The sequence below is a fragment of the Mirounga leonina genome, unplaced genomic scaffold, assembly GCF_011800145.1.
Source record: "Mirounga leonina isolate KUSES-001 unplaced genomic scaffold, KU_Mleo_1.0 Mir_171, whole genome shotgun sequence".
Taxonomy (NCBI): domain Eukaryota; kingdom Metazoa; phylum Chordata; class Mammalia; order Carnivora; family Phocidae; genus Mirounga; species Mirounga leonina.
The window spans coordinates 9,664,277-9,684,363 of record NW_023270436.1 but is presented as its reverse complement, the minus strand read 5'-3'; the positions used below and the strand labels follow the sequence as shown (position 1 = coordinate 9,684,363).

General features: G+C 43.7%; 1 protein-coding gene across 5 annotated transcripts in view; it reads left to right on the top strand.

Moving 5' to 3' along the window:
- Positions 1-20,087, top strand: part of HECTD4 (HECT domain E3 ubiquitin protein ligase 4) — a 180,547-nt gene that overhangs the window by 115,344 nt on the left and 45,116 nt on the right. For 3 of the 5 annotated variants that reach the window (XM_035017035.1, XM_035017034.1, XM_035017037.1), the window contains exons 35-46: positions 619-772; positions 2,055-2,335; positions 2,545-2,734; positions 2,880-2,954; positions 4,188-4,269; positions 5,655-5,857; positions 6,499-6,634; positions 7,456-7,638; positions 8,108-8,272; positions 8,666-8,835; positions 9,463-9,578; positions 17,566-17,669. In XM_035017035.1, the coding sequence (XP_034872926.1) occupies positions 619-772; positions 2,055-2,335; positions 2,545-2,734; positions 2,880-2,954; positions 4,188-4,269; positions 5,655-5,857; positions 6,499-6,634; positions 7,456-7,638; positions 8,108-8,272; positions 8,666-8,835; positions 9,463-9,578; positions 17,566-17,669 (1,859 nt within the window). The remainder of the gene's footprint in view (positions 1-618; positions 773-2,054; positions 2,336-2,544; positions 2,735-2,879; positions 2,955-4,187; positions 4,270-5,654; positions 5,858-6,498; positions 6,635-7,455; positions 7,639-8,107; positions 8,273-8,665; positions 8,836-9,462; positions 9,579-17,565; positions 17,670-20,087) is intronic. The other 2 variants (XM_035017036.1, XM_035017038.1) reach the window with 1 other exon arrangement.

Below are 20,087 nucleotides of genomic sequence, written 5' to 3'. Positions count from 1 at the left end.
ACTAGCTGTGCTAGAGATCAGGCAAAGCTTCCCAAGAAGGTGACATGTGAGTTATTCTTACAGGTTAAAGAACATTTCCATGCAGAAAAAACTGTGTGTGTAGGCACAGGGATCCAAGAGAGCATGGGAAGTTCAGGAAATGACAACTAATTTGTGTGGCTTTTTACAAGAGCTGCTTGGGGTGGGGGTGGGGGGGGACTTCTGGAACTACAGTGAAAAATGAAAGATCCCAGAAGGTCTTTAATTGTGTTTGAAGAGAGAGAGGGTATGAATTAAAAATCAAGATGTTTTCATCACAGTAAAAAAAAAAAGGGGGGGGCAATTCTTCCCTGTTAATTGAAGTATATTCCTTGTTTTGTATGAATTCAGTTTTTGTTAAGAATAGTGTCTTTCCCCAACATTGAATCGTTAACCTTTTTTATGTGCAGATGTTATCTAACGAGGAGACACTAATTGGATAGCTAATGGAATACTGAGCAGGTTAAAGAAAAATCGGGCAAGAGGAAGGCTTAATGTAGGGAGGCTGAGAGAGGGCTCACCACACCTGCAGGCTTACCGTGGCTTCCTTGGGTTCTCACCTTGGTTTTTTTTTTTTTTTTTTTTTTTTTAACTCTGAAGGCGGCTCCACAGAGGCGGTGCACTCAGGTCTGGCCCGTCAGGTGTCCAGCCTTCTCACCAACCATCTTGCCCGAGCAACTGAGTGCTGTGGTAACCAGGCTGCTGGGAATGACGCCCTCCAGGACGTCCTGAGTCTTCTCAATGATCTCTCAAGGTATGGAGGGCCCAGCCAGAGCTGTGAGAAAAAGTGGCTTTCCTCCTGAGTGATTGGGGTTCCCTTGGGTGGTGACTGTCTTTTGGAACACCTAAATTACATGCTTCTGCTTCAAGAACAGTGGAGAATAAAATCATTGGGAAGATAGGAGTTCCAAAATGCGAGGATCATTCAGGTGAATCCCTACGTTATAAAACGATACCATGTGCTTTAATACTTTGCTGGTAACAGCTGCTGGCCTTTCAAGTCCATGCAGTTGCATCGAGTAACCCAAAATCCTTACCCTCATTATAGCAAGATAATCAGTCAGGACCTGTAGTTGACTCATGTTCTCATGCTGTGTCTTAAAAAAGAAGACAATCTGTGGAGGTTTGATACCATCCCGTGTAAGCCGTGAGGCCCACACCCGCTTGTACACATAAGGCTACTTGTTCTTTGGCTTCTACTGGACTTTTTCTTCTCAGTGAGATGCCACAGGGCCTGTACAACGCTGCGTAAGCCCTTTGGTCTTGAAGCTTAAAAAGGAATAAAAGACTGAAGGGAAAGTCTTCCTAGTTTGGGTCGTGAAGTTGTAGTGCTCTGTGAACCATGCTGAACTATAGCATCGCAGTTCAGTAAATTTCATCAGGGATCAGAAAATACTCAAAGATCTTTCTTTTTAAGTACTATTGACTGGGGGCGCCTGGGTGGCTCAGTGCGTTAAGCATCTGCCGTCAGCTCCGGTCATGATCCCAGTGTCCTGGGGTCAGCCCCGCATCGGGCTCCCTGCTCAGCGGGGAGTTTGCTTCTCCCTCTCCTGCTCCCCCTGCTTGTGCTCTGTCTCTCTGAAATATATAAACAAAAATCTTAAAAAAAAAAAAAAAAAAAAAAAGGTACTATACGGGCGCCTGGGTGGCTCAGTTGGTTAAGCGACTGCTTTCGGCTCAGGTCATGATCCTGGAGTCCCGGGATCGAGTCCCGCATCGGGCTCCCTGCTCGGCAGGGAGCCTGCTTCTCCCTCTGACCCTCACCCCTCTCATGTGCTCTCTCTCTCTCATTCTCTCTGTCTCAAATAAATAAATAAAAATCTTTAAAAAAAAAAAAAAAAAGGTACTATTGACTGGTCAGTTGAGAGCTTTCATTAGATATTTACCAAAAACCTTAGTTCTCCTTCATAAAAACATAGTGCCAAATCCGTGTCTTCCTCACGAATCAGTTCATCTTCATTTAGGGAACTCTTGCTTCCGAATTTCTATAGTCCAATATGCCCAGCCTTGTGTACCTTTTCTTCCTTCTTTTTCAGAAGTCACATAGGTAAAGCCATCCTGAGCCAGCCAGCTTGTGTGTCCAAACTCCTCTCTCTGCTGCTTGACCAACGCCCGTCTCCAAAGCTAGTCCTTATCATTCTTCAGCTGTGCCGGGCGGCGCTCCCACTGATGAGTGTAGAAGACTGTGGAAACGTGGAGCTCCCGCCATGGAGCTACTCCGTTCCCTCCCTAAACAGTGAGCAGGAGGATCCCAGCGACCCAGCATCCAAGATTGCCTCATTGCTCTTAGCAAAGCTGGCAGATTACGTGGTCCCAGGTGAGCAGCTGGTTGGAGAATGGCACTGAGGTGCCCACTTGCTGGGGACGGCCAGCCTGAGCTTTCCATTGTTGGTTAGCTGCTGCTGCCACGCCTCTTGCAACGGAAGAGAGGGAGATGGGAGCGGGAGGAAGAGAGACCAAAACTAGAGTCCTCCCTGCGCAGGGGATGCACAAATAACACTGCTGTCGTTCTGTTCGCTTTTAAAGGATGTCAGACAGTTCTTTCTCCAACTGCTTCTGAACCTGACACTACGTTGACAAAAACCAGTCCCAAGAATTCCTTAAAAGGAGATAAAGATCCTGGAGAAGAGAGTGAAGCAGTGGATGGCAAGCTGTCTATCTTTATCCACAAGCGGGAAGACCAGTCATCTCATGAGGTTCTCCAGCCGCTACTAAGGTGACTGATGATTGTAATAGCTACATGCCAACAGGCACTGACTGTGTCCCAGGCACTGTGCTCAGTAAGCCCCTTAACGTACATCAGCTGTCCCAGCCCTCTTGACAACCCTAAGAGGTAATCACTGTCATCCCTGTTGTTACAGTGGAGAAACTGAGGCAGAGCTGAACCACAGACGCAGGCCTCTGACCACAGAGCCCAAGCTTTTATCCACAACTCGGTACTGTTTCTTCAAACCCAACAGAGAGCGAAAGCCCTGTTGAGAATGTATTGTTTGTGCTCAATGGAGAGTCTACAGTGTGATTTGGGCTTCGAGAAGGAATAATGCAGTCTGGTTTTAGTCATTGGCATCCTTCAGCCATTGGTAAATTTAAGGGATACCATTGACTGTGAGGTGGAGAGATAAGAGAAACTTCCTTTTTTTTTTTTTTTTAAAGATTTTATTTATTTATTTGAGAGAGAGAATGAGAGACAGCACGAGAGGGAAGAGGGTCAGAGGGAGAGGCAGACCCCCCGCTGAGCAGGGAGCCCGATGCGGGACTCGATCCCGGGACTCCAGGATCATGACCTGAGCCGAAGGCAGTCGCTTAACCAACTGAGCCACCCAGGCGCCCAAGAGAAACTTCTTTAAAGCTATAATTCATTGAAGTATGAATGGTATGATGAAAAATGGTATGAAGTAAAAATATACTTACTGTCCAAAGATTACAAACCCACGGGGGGCCCTGTTAGTGGGAGCGAGGACGACGGGAAGTCCTGCCACAGAACATGAGGGAATTTAGGACATGTGTGTATGTCTCGGGATGACTTCTTTCTTCAAATAAATGATGTGATGATGGTGTCATCCTCCTAATTGGTCCCTTGTCTGCCATCATGGCAACTGAAAGCACTAATGGACCACTAGCATGAACTAAGCGGGGTCAGGCAGGTCAGTGCTAGATGCAGAAATCGCCAAGAAGGATTCTTGGGCATTGAGAAACTTCACAGTACAAATTTGCTGAAGGAGTTTTTGGAGAGCCAGGTTTAAGAGGAAGAGGAAGCTGAATTATTAGAAAGATCCAGTCATTCACACCAAGGCATCCCACTTTAGCTGTTGCTAAAGTCCCCTCACTTTGGGATTTAGATCACTTACTGAGTGTCTCCCAGGTGCGCGGCCTTCCCTGCATTGTAGGCGCAGATTCTCGATTTTGTTCAGCTTTTTAGTTTGCACGTCATTGTGATGTAGGTTTTAATTATTACAACTGTAAAAACAGCTGGTGTTTTAATCCCTAAAAGTGCTGTAATTAAACAATAATAAATAATTTCCTTTTTGAAAAATTGCGTCTACTGTGGATGTTAAAATCCTGTTGTTGCATATAATGCTGGCCTGGCCAGTACAAGGTTGCCTCACAGCCTGCAGCCCCACCTTGACCTTGCCTGTAAGATCGTCACCTCTCTCTGCTTTCCCTTTTAGTAGCTCAGAAGGACGGCCCTTCAGACTTGGTACTGGTGCCAACATGGAGAAAGTCGTGAAAATGGATCGAGACATGACCAAGGTAACCCTAATATGGAGACACCTGGTCTGACAAGACCCATGATTGAGGGACGTTACCATACTTTAGGTTTGCAGAGACATTTAAGAAGAAAAAAAAAGTTCCCAGAAAGAGGCAGGGTGAGAAATTGAAGTCAGTGGTTTAACTGAAACCATTTTCAAGAGAACTAGTCAGAATCAATTTGTCATTAATGCTAAAAAAAAAAGTAAAAGAGAATTCTTGGTTTTGACCTAGAAGTTTTCCCTTAGCTCTATTAAAGTTTTGCAGCCTAATGATACTTTAAAAGTGAGGGGCGCCTGAGTGGCTCAGTCGGTTTAGCATCTCACTCTTGATTTGGGCTCAGGTCCTGTTTCAGGGTTGTGAGATCGAGCCCTGTGTTGGGCTCCGCGCTGGGCATGGAACATGCTTAAGATTCTGTCTCTCTTTCTCTCTCTGCCCCTCCCGGTACCAGCACGAGCACGCTCTCTCTCTAAAAAAAAAAAAAAAAAAAAAAAAAGTACTTTAAAAGTGATAAGATGTGAAGATTAAAAGAATAATAGATAAAGGGGCCCCTGGGTGGCTCAGTTGTTAAGCATCTGCCTTCGACTCAGGTCATGATCCCCAGATCCTAGGATCGAGCCCCGCATCAGGCTCCCTGTTATGCGGGGAACCTGTTTCTCCCTCTCCAACTCCCCCTGCTTGTGTTCCCTCTCTCACTGTCTCTCTTTCTCTCTGTCAAATAAATAAATAAATAAAATCTTAAAAAAAAATACATAAAAAGAAAGACACACAGCCCATAAAAAATATAAAAATATGCCCATGTTTACAAATTACACAAATAAGGGAATAAAAATAGTTGTATGTCATTTTTCACCTGTCAAAGAAAACTGATAATACCCATTATTGTCAAGGTGAGGGTAAACAGGCATTCTCTAGTGTCCAGAGACAACCATACTTTTTATGGTTTTATTTGTAAAAAACAAAATAGAATCTGTATACCCATAAATAGGAAATTGATTAAAGAAATTGTTATATGTCAATTATACCTTAAATTTTTAAATTTAAAAATTATATGCATACCATGAAATACCATACAACCGTAAAAAGAGCCAGGTAGATCTGTATATGCCAATATCAAAACACATGATAGTTTGATAACTGATAAAAATTAAATAGAAAAACTGATCCATGATTATGTATGCCAGAATTTACATGGAGACAAATCCAGAGGACTAACAATTATATGACTGGGTAGAGTCATGGGATGTTTATGGGAAGTTAACTTTCTACATATAGTATTTTAACATGTGAGTTTTTGAGAAACGAGCCTGGATTGCTTTGGTAATGGGGAAGCAGGCTTTAAAAATTAAGGAAGCACAGGAAGGTGACCGTCTCAAACCTCCCTCCAGGGCGGCTGCTGTGAGGTGATCACAGAAGAGGCTGCAGCCGCTCTTCGGAAGGCAACCAAGTGGGCCCAGTCAGGCCTCATCGTCAGCGTCGGGCCACCTGTAGAGTCCGTCAGCCCAGAGACTGTGAGTGGACTGTCCACAGGCGACAAAAAGAAAACCGCCCAGACCTCCATTTGCCGAGAGAGGAACTCTGAGCTCGCCAGGTAGTCTTTCCCTGTCCACACTTTTCCCAGACCTACTTTGTGATGGACTTGTTCTTAGGGCTTTAATTGTATATCATCCCCTTGACCGGCTGGAAATGAGGACTGAGGGTTCAAAATACCCATCTGAGGTTGTGGTGGGCGAATAGGGTGGCGCTCCTGGCTGAGTGGGCATCTGTAGCCAGAGGGCTGTTTTTCCTGAGGAAGGCCACTACCAGGAACATCAGCTACAGTTTTTTGGAGTATTAGTAAACTCACGTCTTGCTGCCTTTACTTCTTCCAAACCAGCCCAGCTGTACACATGAACTCCTTTCTAGGAGTAGACAGGAGGAATGAGTGTTGCCTCCAGGAAGTTTGCGAGCTGTTCTGTGTTTGCTGGCCAGGAATAGGTGCGGCATAGTGTCTTCCCTCACTCCTGATGGTTTATGCAGCTCAAGTTTGAGGTCTGCTGTTTCAGAGGATTCTTTAGTTAACAGAAAGAGTATGAGAGAAGTGATTTAATTTAGCTTCTCTTATTCTCAATGAAATCCACTTTTTCTTATATCATTAGAAAATTTTTCCATCTTTTGATAACCTTAAAAGCCACTTCTCTGCATTCTTAAACCATCGCTGGGCACTGACACTTTCCCTCTTGACGCTCGCAGGACTGACCCCGTCCGACCCTTCATCAGTGGGCACGTGGCAAACAGCATGGCCGCAGAAGTGATCGCCTTGCTTCATAGCTTGCTAATGGCACCCGAGTCAAATGCTGCTCAAATATGGACCACAACAGCAGAAAAGGTTAGCACAGTGTCACTGCTTAGCTGAAGAAGCAAGGAGGAAGTTTGTGTTCTCTTTTAGCATTTGAATCCTGCCTAGCGAGGGTCATATTCTAGTAAAGAGAGAGTTCCCAAATTGGCCAGATTGGCTTGTTAGCGGTTTTCCCCCTCAAATTTGCTTTGGTTTAGTCGTTTCACCTGTTAACCTGTGTCTCCTGTCACTGTCATTTCTGATTTTACATAAGACGGGACCATATTCTCAGGGAAAGAATGGCACTCCTTGTTTCTCCTTCTTGCTTATGTTCAACTGGTACTGACAATAGGGAATCGTGCAGCCTTGGTTTATTGGATTTGTAGTAAGTCCTTAGTAAGGATTTGTAGTAAGTCCTAAGGAGGCCTCTGTGATACATACCCCCCGGATGCTCTATCAGTAATTCATCATGACAGATGGTAGTCTAGTTTCCTGAAAACTAGGGAGCGCTATTCAATTCCCATTTGCCCACAGTCATTTTTCAAGTGATTGCCTTAAGGAAATTGGGTGTTGAGTTGTAGGCAGTAAGCTGTGATGGTTTTCCCTCAGATAAGTTTTTCTTCTCCTTTAGGGTTTTGTTAACCGTGTTCGATTCTCCCACATTCTGAGGTTGTGTGTTTCCAGCCTTGTCTAATCACATGAGGCAAATATGGCAAGATGTCAGTGGTCAGTTGATAGTTACTTCATCCCTCCCCTAGCCAGAGTTCCTTCAGTACACGGGAGCCAGCCACTGTTATGGACACTTCATCACTCTTAATATCGATAATAGCCAAAGCTTTAACTCCTACTACACGGCTGCTGCTTACATTTAGGTTCTGTCTCGTGCGCTGATGTACATTCCACAGTTGGGGAAATATGCAGAGAGCATTCTGGAAAATGGCAGCAGTAGCGGCAGGAAACTCGCCAAACTTCAGAGAATCGCCCGCCAGGCCGTCGCCGCACTGTGTGCCCTCGGAGGCTTCAAAGAGACCATCAAGATAGGGTCTGAGGTTCAGGTAACCAGCCAGCATTTCCCAAGTCCCTGCTCTCCCCAAGCTGCTGCATTCATTGATTAACTGATCATCTGTAAAGGTGGCGGCATCCACCCAGTTGGACAGAAATCCTAGTTCTTCAAGCTAAATAAGGAAGCTGAGAAACTCATGAATTCTAATCCACACTGTGCTGCGTGTTATTCAGATATTAGTACAGTACTGTATGATGTTAATTACAATACTTGTGTCCCATGGTGTCACTAATATTTTAGTGTTGGAAGCTTGAGGTTCTATCCTATTGTGATCACCTTGACATAGGTTTTAGGACCTATTATTTTAACTCCCATTCAGTGCTTGGTATCTGCACTGTAACGAACTGTTCCTGTGATGCCACTAACCACAGCTGTGAATTTACTTCTCTGCACCTAGCCCATGACAGAGTTGCATACTCCATCAGAGCTGGTCGGTGGTGCTAATCCATCTTTGTCTCTAGGTTTTAGGTAGAGGAATATCAGGAAGCATCGGAGTAGTGGCTTCTATCAATGAACAGGAAGGTATAGCTACAGTCAGATTCCCACCCATAGACTGTAGAAAGACTTCGCAAGCATCAGACACATTGACTATTCCATTGTCTAGACTTTGTGTTCCAAGATCAGAGGTAAGGTGATTTTTAAATGCATTATTAAATGTCACTACAAATGGTAACCATACTGTAATGAAAAATGAGTGTGCACACGGTACAAGGGCACAAATACTTTTTATCTTAAGTGTTACTTGGGATGTATATTTATATATTGGGCGTAATTACTTAATAGTAACATTTGTGTGAAGATTTTCACCTAGATGACAAAATTCATTTCTTTGGTTAGGAATATTCCACAGGGTATTGTATTTTTAATTGTTTTGGTCTAGTTTGCAATTTTATGTATGGTGATTTTATTTTTTTTAACTGAAATTTTGAGAATTAACTCCAGATAATAACACCCTCATTTCTTAGAAACTAACTACTTGAATTTAACTTTTTGCCATGCCCCCCCCGCACCACCATCAGGCACTGCCTCTTCATAAACTGTCCATTACTGAGAAGGTAGTACAGGCAGTCCAGTCCATGTTGCTTCCTCAGGAGGGAAGTCTCTCTATTCATACCTCACTTCCTGCAACAGGAGATGGGTCAGCTCCTGTGATGGCAGTCGTTCGGCTCCTGGCTGAAATAAGAACAAGGTGAGCACCCTCCAGAGATCCCCTAATGTGCTGGCTGAGGTGGTGCAGGCCACAGAGGCGGGGGGCCTTGCTGGGCCCCTCCACTCCTGGCTTAGTGGGTCCACGGTGTGAAGTTCATGTCAAACTGAGAACGGAGACGTTCTCTTGCGCTTTGTTTACTACATTTTTGTTAAATTCCCCAATTTCTGCAAGTTTTGTTGCATTGTGCAACTTCTGAAATTTAAAACAGTTTAGCTGTTCCCCTAAGAAAATAAGCAAGCAGTCAAAAGGTGACCTATGGAATATACACAAGGCTCCACTGCTTTACTTTGGGAAAAGCACTTCGTTCTATCCCAGTGAATCTCTCTGCCACTTTACCTTGTTTAAATGGCTCGTGCTATGTTAATATACATCTGGTCCATCACTTTCCAAACTGATAAGGAGAAGAACTAGGGAATGCCCTCAAGTGGGAAGAGAAGTTACTTATGTTTCCAGATCAATCCAGTTCAGAAAAAAAGCAAGAGGAAAGGGGAGTTTGAACCTTTTTGTAAATTAGGGGACAAAGTTGATTGAACTGCTTTTCATAGTTAACTCCTTAGAGAATGAATATTGATGACTTTGAAATATTATAAATCTTTTAACATTAAGAGCATGCCTGGTCATGGCCCAGCTTTTAGAAGACAGCTTATTCTGTGAAGAATTCATACAACAGTGTCCAGCAGCTGTTGAAGTGCTCAACCTAGTAGCCCAGGAATGCAGTGCTGGTAAGTACCTGTGGCTTTCCTGTTTTATTAAGTGTTATCAGCACATTTCCAGTTTGATGATGGAATGCTAACATGCACACGCACGTGCTTGCACCCCCCCAACACACACACACGTCAAGTAGCTGAGCTCTATAGACCGCACTTAGCACAACTTTTATCCCAGATCTAGAAATGTAAACAGCTTTCAGTACGTACAAAGGAAATTGTTTTTCAATTTAACTTGAGGACCATGCCATCATGTTTTCTTTCTTCCATTCACATTAATTCATTGCATTTGTTTCCTTGTTAGAATTTTATGAACCCTTAGGGCTACTGATACTTTCTGACTATTGTCATTGGCTACATTTGAGTTCATAGTCAGGAGTTTGCACTAACGTGTGTGTGTGTGTGTGTGTGTGTGTGTCTGTGTTCATGGAAAAGTTTAAACACAAAAATAGGGAGACTAGTAAAGGGAACCCTCAACAGTTATCAACTCATGGTCAGTCCTGATTCATCTGTGCTGTACCCCCCTCCTGGATTGTTTTTAAGCAGATTCTTAGATATTACTTTACCCATAAATATTTTAGTATGTGTCTCTAAAAAAAAGGACTCTTAAAAAAAATGCAATACCATTATCGCATCTGAAAAAAAAATTTTTTTTTTAAAGAATTTATTTATTTATTTGAGACAGAGAGAATGAGAGAGAGAGAGCACATGAGAGGGGGGAGGGTCAGAGGGAGAAGCAGACTCCCTGCCGAGCAGGGAGCCCGATGCGGGACTCAATCCAGGGACTCCAGGATCATGACCTGAGCCGAAAGCAGTTGCTTAACCAACTGAGCCACCCAGGCGCCCCGCATCTGAAAAATTAATGGTAGTTCTTTAATACTAACTAGTCCGTGTGCATCTTTCTGATTTTCTCATATAGTCCATACTTGTTTTTGTATTTATTTGAATCGGGATCCAAATAAAATTCTTAGATTGTAATTTCATCCCCTCATTATGTTCTTTTTGCCTTGCAATTTATTTTTTGAAAGGTTTCCCATAGTCTGGATTTTGCTGATTATATCTCTGTGGTGTCATTTATTGTGTCCCTCAGTCTTCAGATTTCCTATAAATTGGTAGTTGGCCTGGGTGTTTTTAAATGAAAATTTATGCTTTTTCCCCAAGGATATAACTGGACTCGAAAGGAAATTGTTCACAGTTAGATTAGCATCCTCCAGTGCTCTAGTTGCTAGCATTTTCATGAACTGTAAGGAATAGATGAATATCTTTAACTTCCTTAATGGTTTTAGTGGTATCCTTTGTCTGTGCGGGGTCATTTTTATTGTCCATGTTATTTACTGTTTCTCATGCCATTCGCTTTTTCAGTCACTCCCTAATCTCTTCTTTCTTTAAATTTTTCTTTTTCATGTGGTACCAATTTCTTTGGTCTTTGCTTTTGGTCTTCACTCTGTATGTGTCTTACTCTTCAAATCTCCCTCTTTTAGGGGTAGTGGCTCTGTGGAACCAGTGACTGTTAATAAACCTCAGGGAGATTCTGAGCATAGAGAATAAGAACAGAAGAAAAGGAATTTGCTAGGCTTCTGAGGGGAAGTTACTTGTGACTAAATGTTTGCCCATAATTCAGCTTTGTACTTGTGGTTGGGTCTTCATTCCTTGCCCTGCTTTTTCATGTTCTTGGCCTACGTTGCATTGTAAGACCTACGTGACTGATTTTTAGCAAGCATGTACTTGCTGAATTGATCTCTTGCTTCCCCCCCCCTTTTTTTTTTAAAGATTATTTATTTGAGAGAGAGCACAAGCTGAGGGCAGAGGGAGAAGCAGGCCCCCCTGAGCCAGGAGCCACATGTGGGGCTCAATCCCAGGACCCTGGGATCATGACTTGAGCCGAAGGCAGACGCTTAACTGACTGAGCCACCAAGGCTCCCTGATCACTCGCTCTTTTATAGGACTCTGAACAGCCTTTTATACGTTTTATCGAATAAGGGAGTCGTAAAGCTGTGAAATTAACTTGTGTACTTAATGTACAAGCTTGGAATCATAGTGATTTGGAGCAGTGACCTCAAGTGGTTTTAATAATAACCCACCTAACCCATTTTCCCTAATGGAAAAGAACTCTGTGGTCACGAAGAGTTGGATAGAAATGTGTGGGAAGTGTTTACTAATTGCCACAAAAGAGAAGACTATGAGCTTATACACATCAATTTATATCCTAAAATAGTGTCTTATGTCAAGTTTAACAGTCGTTAATAACTCACTTATTAGGTTACCGGAAAGAGCTTTGCAGTTTAAAGTACTTATCAAAGTTTGCTGGCTTCTCAGTCCTTTACTGAGAACAGCCAGCCAACAACCAACCAACCCTGCATCTGGGTTACTTTGTAACACAGCAGTGGATTCTTAGAGCCCACAAGAGAGTCCTAGACTGTGCTTAGAAGAAGTGCTGTTTAACAAATGTTTCAAGGTGATGGGTAGAAGAGAAAGAGTTCCTTGATTTTTATTTTTGAATGTATTAAGACTTTTTATTTCATGTATGAAAATGTGAAATTCACACACAAAAATACATTTGAGTCTCTAAAATGAAAAAAAATAATTCAATGAATTTCTTCCATTATTTTACTTCTGTGATGAATTAAGCAGAAACTGGGCCATTATATCGTTGACTTACTCCTAGCTCAATTTTATAGCTTCTCTAATCCAGGGAAAAGAATACCTAATTCCATTTGGTCTAAGAAGATAGCACTACACCAAAGAGTTTTTCCCCATGAAGAAGTATTTCTGCAAAATTCACTGGATCCCTTGGTTGAAGTAGCATAGGAAACAGATTTTTTTTTTTAAAGATTTTATTAATTTATTCATGAGAGATAGAGAGAGAGGCAGAGGGAGAAGCAGGCTCCCCGTCGAGCAGGGAGCCCGATGCGGGACTCGATCCCAGGACCCTGGGATCATGACCTGAGCCGAAGGCAGTCGCTTAACCGACTGAGCCACCCAGGCGCCCGACTCCCTACTTTCTAAATATACACATTCCCTGAGCCAGAGGTTCTTCTCAAACTTTGAAAGTTCATAAGACTCCTTCAGAAGCATGTTAAAAATGCTTTCTAGGGACGCCTGGGTGGCTCAGTCGGTTAAGCGACTGCCTTCGGCTCGGGTCCTGATCTCAGGATCCTGGGATTGAGTCCCTCATTGGGCTCCCTGCTTGGCGGGGAGTCTGCTTCTCCCTCTCCCTCCGCTGCTCCCCCTGCTTGTGCTCTCTCTTTCTGTGTCAAATGAATAAATAAATAAAATCTTAAAAAAATAACAAAATGCTTTCCAAACTCCACCCAAAAGTCAGAATCATCACTTGAAGGTGAGCCTGGGCCGTTGTGCTAGGACGGGCCCAGACCTCACTTGGAGAAACTGCTCTAAGCTTTGCCAACCCACCTTCTTTGCTTATCTGCCCTCCCCTGTGCTTTCCATGGCTGCTTCTATGGGTAGTCCCTCACTGGCTAGCCAGGCCTCTCAGCCCTTTCTCTTAGGACCCCCAGCCTCATGAATACCCCACACTTAAAACTAAAGTCGTTCTTTCCTCTCAAGGCAGCTCTCCTTTCTGACTTCCTTGTTTTAGGTCGGACTCAGACTATTTTTGACTCTCCGATACTGAGTTAAATATGACAAACATCTCCTTCCTATTCCACATCCGATCATTTGCCATGTTCTATTCTTCCTTTGAAATGCTCCTGAAATTTATCCCTTTCCTGCCCATTTCTACTACCAGCTTCATATGTCAGGTGCTTTTTCTTTTGTGTTTAGACATCTGCATTATTCTCCAAACCTTTCCTTTGTGCACCTTGTCTTTCCACGTTGTCGTCATAGTTAGCTTCCTGAAGCCCTGCTTTGAGTGGTTGTCAAGAGTGTGGTGCTGTCCCCGAGACGCTCGCTTCCCTAAGCATAGTTACTACTGTGGGGTTGTCCGTTGCAGACTGGAGTGAGTTCATAGCCGGTCCTGGCCACTACTTGGTGCTCTGGCCAGAGGACGGTCAGTTGGGAATGTATTCCTCTCACACCAGGCACTGTAAAATCCCCTCTTGTGTTAAGCCTACCTCACGGCAGATATGCTTCACCTCTGCCAGGTAGCCCCCATTCTAACCCCTAAGAATTGCTATTCCCTAATTCAGTATGATTCCAGCCAATCCCATGGAAATCTCTCCTGACCCTGGTTACTGCTTGATTGTAAGGACACTGTTGCACACGTTACTCCCTGGATCATCCAGTATTCCGTGTATACGTTCTCTCGGAATAAGGTTTGGTTTTTTTTAAATAATTTTTTATTGTTATGTTAATCCCCATACATTACATCATTAGTTTTAGATGTAGTGTTCCATGATTCATTGTTTGCGCATAACACCCAGTGCTCTATTTAGTACGTGCCCTCTTTAATACCTATCACCAGGCTAACCCATTCTCCCACCCCCTGCCCCTCTAGAACCTTCAGTTTGTTTTTCAGAGTCCATCGTCTCTCATGGTTCGTCTCCCCCTCTGGAATAAGGTTTTAATTTAAAAATAATAATTGGAAAGTGTTTCTCCAAGCTAGCTAGGCTCTTTATGACTAGTTAGTTTACATTTATATACTGGATTCCATGAATCCTGTAACTGAATAGTTTCCTCTTTGATTTGTCCACTGGGCTTGGGCCCGACCCCAGGTGTAAAGAAAGGACAGGGGGCATATACCTCATGGCATGGCCTGGCCTGGCTCCTGCCTTCACTTTGAGTCTGTTTTATCTTGGCGGCCTCTTCCCTGTTGCCTTCTAGTCCATGTCATTGGGTTGTATTAAGTGTTTAGGCGTCTCTAGACATGGTATAGGTCAATAAATTTCTCACTATCCAGGCAAGCTCTGTGCTTTACTTTTATTGGACTACATTTTATTTCTCCTAAGACCTTTTTTTTTTTAATTCAGGTATAATTCAAACACCATAAAATTCACCATTTTAAAGTGTATACTTCTTTGGGTTTTCGTATATTCACAGAATTATGCAGTCATCACCACTATATAGTTCCAGAATTTTTTCATCATCTCAAATAGAAACCCTCCGGTACTAGTTAAACAATAACTCCCCATTTTCCCTCCCCAGCTCCTGGGAATCTCCAATCTACTTTCTGTCTCTCTGGATTTACATATCCTGGGGATTTCCTATCAGTGGAATCCTACAGTAGTTGTCCTTTTTTTGTCTGGCTGCTTCCACTTAGCATAATGTTTTCAAGGTTCATCCGTGTTGTAGCCTGGCTCAGTACTTCATAACAGGTTATGGCTGAGTACTGTTCCATTGTGTGCATAGACCGCATTTTGTTGATGAATTTATGAATACTTGTTTGTGCTTTTTGGCAGTGATCAATAATGCTGCTGTAAATATGCATATACAAGTGCTTATGTGGACATATGTTTTCATGGGCATATGTAGGAGTGGCATGGCCGGGTCATATAGTAATCCTTGTTTAACTTTTGAGAAACTGCATGCTTTTTTGAGGAATTGTTTTCCACAGCAGTGGCACCATTTTATATTGCCACCAGCAGTGGACGGGGGTCCTCACCAGCACTGGTGGTGTCTTTTTGATTACAGTCATCCTAGTAGGTGTGAAGTAGTATCTCCTTGTGGTTTTGATTTGCGTTTTCCTAACGATTAATGATGTTGAGCATCTTTTCATGTACTTAATGACCATTTACCTTCTTCAGAGAAATGTCTATTTGAATCCCTTGCCCATTTTAGTCGGGTGGTCATTTTATTGTTAAATTATAAGAGTTCTGGGTGCCTTTGTGGCTCAGTCAGTTAAACGTCTGCCTTCAGCTCAGGTTGTGATCTCGGGGTTCTGGAATTGAGCTCAGCAGGAAGTCTGTTTCTCCCTCTCCTTCTGCCCCTGCCCCCGCTTGTGCGTGCACATGCTCTCTCTCTCAAATATTTTTTAAAAATTACAAGAGTTGGGCCACCTGGGTGGCTCAGGTCATGATCCCGGAGTCTCAGGATCAAGTCCCACATCTGTCTCCCTGCTCAGTGGGGAGTCTGCTTCTCCCTCTGACCCTCCCCCTTCTCGTGCTCACTCTCAAATAAATAAAACTTTAAAAAAATTATAGTTTTTTTTCCTAGGATTTTATTTATTTATTTATTTAGAGAGTGTGTGCTTGTGAGCAGGGGGAGGGGCAAAGGGAGAGAGAGAGAATCTCAAGCAGACTCCGTGCTCAGTGTGGAGCCCGACATGGGGCCCAACCCCATGACCCTGAAATCATGACCTGAGCCAAAACCAAGAGTCGGACGCTTAACTGACTGAGCCACTTAGACACTGTAATTATAAGAGTTCTTTATAATTTTAGCTGTACTAGTCCCTGATGAGGTAGCACATAAATCTTTTCTCCCATTGTGTGGGTTGTGTTTTCACTTCCTCAGTAGTATCCTTTGAAACACAAATGTTTTTCATTTTGGTGAAGTCCAGTTTCTCTTTTTTCTTTTGTTGCTTATGCTTTTGGTGTCATATCTAAGAGACCAAGGCCTAATTCAAAGTCATGAAAATTTACACCATTATTTTCTTCTAGGAGTTTTATAGTTTTAGCTGTATAGTTTTTTTCAGGTCTTTGATCCATTTTGAGTTGATTTTTGTGTGTTGATTGAGGCACTCCTAAGACCTCTGACTTTTGATTCCTAGACCATTTCTCATATTGCCAAACCACCTGGAATTCCCTTCATTCTCTGCTTATTGAAACGCCATCTTTTCTAAGATCTAACTCAAGTCTGTCTTTCTGAAGCCTTTCTGGGTCCTAGAGTGAAGTCCTCACTCCCTCCTCTGTGCCAGTGTTTGTGCTTAGATCATATCGCATACCACAGCCTTGTACCACGTTCGTTCTTGGACGTGTAAATGCACATACACATCTCATCTGTCCTCCCAGGATGGGAGCTTCAGCTCATATATCTTTGTATTCTCCAGCATCTTGCACTGTGCCTTGCTCGTAGGAGTTGTTAAGTAGATAGTAGATGTTTTAAAAAAACAATTTCGGGCACCTGGGTGGCTCAGTTGGTTGGGTGACTGCCTTCGGCTCAGGTCATGATCCTGGAGTCCCGGGATCGAGTCCCGCATTGGGCTCCCTGCTTGGCAGGGAGTCTGCTTCTCCCTCTGACCCTCCCCCGTCTCATGCTCTATCTCATTCTCTCTCTCAAATAAATAAAATCTTTAAAAAAAAAAATTTCAAGGTCTGCCTAGGTGGCTCAGTCAGTTAAGTGGCTGCCTTCAGCTCAGGTCATGATTCCAGGGTCCTGGGATCGAGCCCCACGTCAGGCTCCCTGCTCAGCGGAGAGCCTGCTTCTCCCTCTGCCTGCCTCTCTGCCTACTTGTGCGCTCTATCACTCTGTCAAATAAAATCTTTTTTAAAAAAAATCAATTTCAGGGATGCCTGGGTGGCTCAGTCGGTTAAACAGCTGCCTTCGGCTCGGGTCATGATCCCAGGCTCCTGGGATCAAGTCCCGCATCTGGCTCCCTGCTCAGCGGGGAGCCTACTTCTCCCTCTCCCCCTCTGTACCCCAGCATGTGCGCTCTCTCTCTCTCTCTCTCTCTCACTCTCTATCTCAAATAAATAAATAAAATCTTTAAAAAAAAAATCAATTTCAATGGTGAGAATAATAGCTTCCATTTATTGTTTGCCCTGTGCCAGGGACTTAGCTAAAAGCCCCACTTGTGTCACTTCATGTCCTCTTCATGACCTGGTGGGGCACAGGTGCTCTTGCTACTCCCATCTTGGAAGTGAGATGGTAAATATCGAGTAGGGAAGCCAGATTCTGGATCCGGGAAGCCCAGCTTCAGAGCTCATGCACTTGACCACATTGCTATGCTGCTATGTGTAGTAGACAAAGATATCTCAGGCTCTTTGCTTTTTTGTAAGAATTGGAATGATCTCTGAAACACATTTTATTGCTTTGACCCTACTCCAGAAGAGTTGGAGCGCTCTCGGGGGTGTGGGACTAACATTCTCGTGTCCGACGTGTTCCCCTCCAGGAGAGCGGCTGGCGGTTGTGGAGGGGCAGTGTGAGCGGCTGCGGATGCTCTACCGGGACTGTGCTCGGCCGCCGCCACCGCCGCTGCAGGCCGACCGGAGGCAGGTGAGCCCGTCCACAGCGCACTGGCACTGCGTTAAAGAATGCCGGGTGGCACCTGAGGGACCTCTAGAGGGAGCATTTGCAAAGCCGTTTGGAGGTGCACGCTCTGTGCTGACGTGCTCTCGTCTCTGAATGTCGGAGCCCATTGATTTGACAGTCTGAATAATGAAAGATCACAGCGGAGGAGCAGACTCACTAATTTGTGAATAATTTCTTATGTTATCAATAACCGAAAAAAACTTTGAAAATTTTAGATCTATAGTCCATCTTATAATGATAAGAGTATACATAGAGACTGAGAGGTGATTAAAAAGCAAAAGTGGTTGGGGCGCCACTTTTGGGTGGCTTAGTCGTTAAGCGTCTGCCTTCGGCTCAGGTCATGATCCCAGGGTCCTGGGATCGAGCCCTGCATCAGGCTCCCTGCTCGATGGGAAGCCTGCTTCTCCCTCTCCCACTCCCCCTGCTTGCGTTCCCTCTCTTGCTGTGTCTCTGTCAAATAAATAAAATCTTTAAAAAGAAAAGTGGCAAAGTGTTCAGAATTGGTACCTCTGTGAATGTTCTTAGCAGCTTATTTGTAATGGCCAAGAAGTGGAAACAACCTAAATGTTTATCACCTGATGAATGGATGCATAAAATGAATGCATATCCCCATAAAATGGAATGTTATTCAGCCTTAAAAAATGAAGTAGAAAAAAAAGTGATGAAGTAGTGATCCATGCCACAATATGGATAAACCCTGAAAATACGCTAAGTGAAAGAAGCCAGTCACAAAAGACCATGTATTATGGGATGTCATCTATATGAAGTATCCAGAACAGGCAGATCTAGAGACAGAAAGCAGATGGGTGGTTACCAGAGGCTGCAGGGGTGCGGGGAGGAGTGACTGCTAACAGAGAGAGTCTTAAGGGGGACAGAAACACTCTAAAATTTGATGGTGGTGATGGTTGCACAATGCTGCATATACTAAAAACCGTTGGAATTATACACTTCAAATGGGTGAATTGTAAGTGTACAAAAATTGCCATTTTCTTAGTTTTTCTATAGGTTTGAAACTATTTCAAAATTAAAAATTAAAAATAAATAAAAGACAATGTGACCTGAAATCTCAACATCTCTGTTTTGCGTTGTCAGCATAACAGCGTGATGGATCCCTATACTTTTTCCATGACAACGGAACTCTGCTGTTCATACTGTTTTGCATCCAGCTTTTTTGCCTCCATGGATGATGAATGCCTTTCCATGTCAATTAGTAGAAACTTAATAGTCCAGCGTACACTTGTGCCTCAGTTTCCCCACTCAGGCTTTTCTTGGTGCCCATCTGCACCATCTCCAGTTTGTACCATAGCAGCGACGCACATCCTTGGAACTAATCATTACATTCATCTTTTAGTCCTTTGGATAAAAATGAAATTGATGGGTTAAAAAAAATATGCTTTTATTGACAGAGAAGCATGAACTTTATGATTAGATTTATTAAAAATTATGAAGGTGAGAAAATGAAGCAATTAATTTAAAAAAAGTGTAATATTACTCCTTCTTAGCTTTGAGCTGAATAGTACGTCACAGGAATTTAAATTCTGACCCCTGAACTGGGTCTGAAACTTGGTCTGTAATTACACAGCCAGGATGAGGGTGTGAGGACCTGTGCTACATGTGTGTAAGGAGAAGGAGAGCTGTAGGAATTAAAGCCTCATTTGTCCTCACAGAAGTTAAGTGATGTCCTAAAGGGATATTAAAAACGGCATTATAAGCATAGAGGAATAGAGGTAAATATCAGAATGAACCGTTCTTTTTTTTTTTTTTAAAGATTTTATTTATTTGACAGAGAGACACAGCGAGAGAGGGAACACAAGCAGGGGGAGTGGGAGAGGGAGAAGCAGGCCTCCCGTGGAGCAGGGAGCCCGACGTGGGGCTTGATCCCAGCACCCTGGGATCATGACCTGAACCACCCAGGCGCCCCCCCCCTTTTTTTTTTCCCTAAAGATTTTATTTATTCATTTGTCAGAGAGAGCACAAGCAGGGGAAGCAGCAGAGGGAGATGGAGAAGCAGGCTCCCTACTGAGCAAGGAGCCTGATGAGGGACTCGAACCTAGGACCCCAGGATCATGCTCTGAGCCGAAGGCAGATGCTCAGCAGACTGAGCCACCCAGGCTTCCCCAGAATGAACCATTCTAAGAGCTAAAAGAGTGATTGGATCTAGAGAGCAACACTGGGCATAGAGACTGCCTTTTTTTTTTTTTTTTTTTATAGATTTTATCTATTTGAGAGAAAGCAAGAGACAGAGCATGAGCGGAGGGGCAGAGGCAGAGGGAGAAGCAGGCTCTCCGCTGAGCAGGGAGCCCAATGCGGGGCTCGAGCCCAGGACCCTGGGACCATGACCTGAGCCGAAGGCAGACGCTTAGCCAACTGAGCCACCCAGGC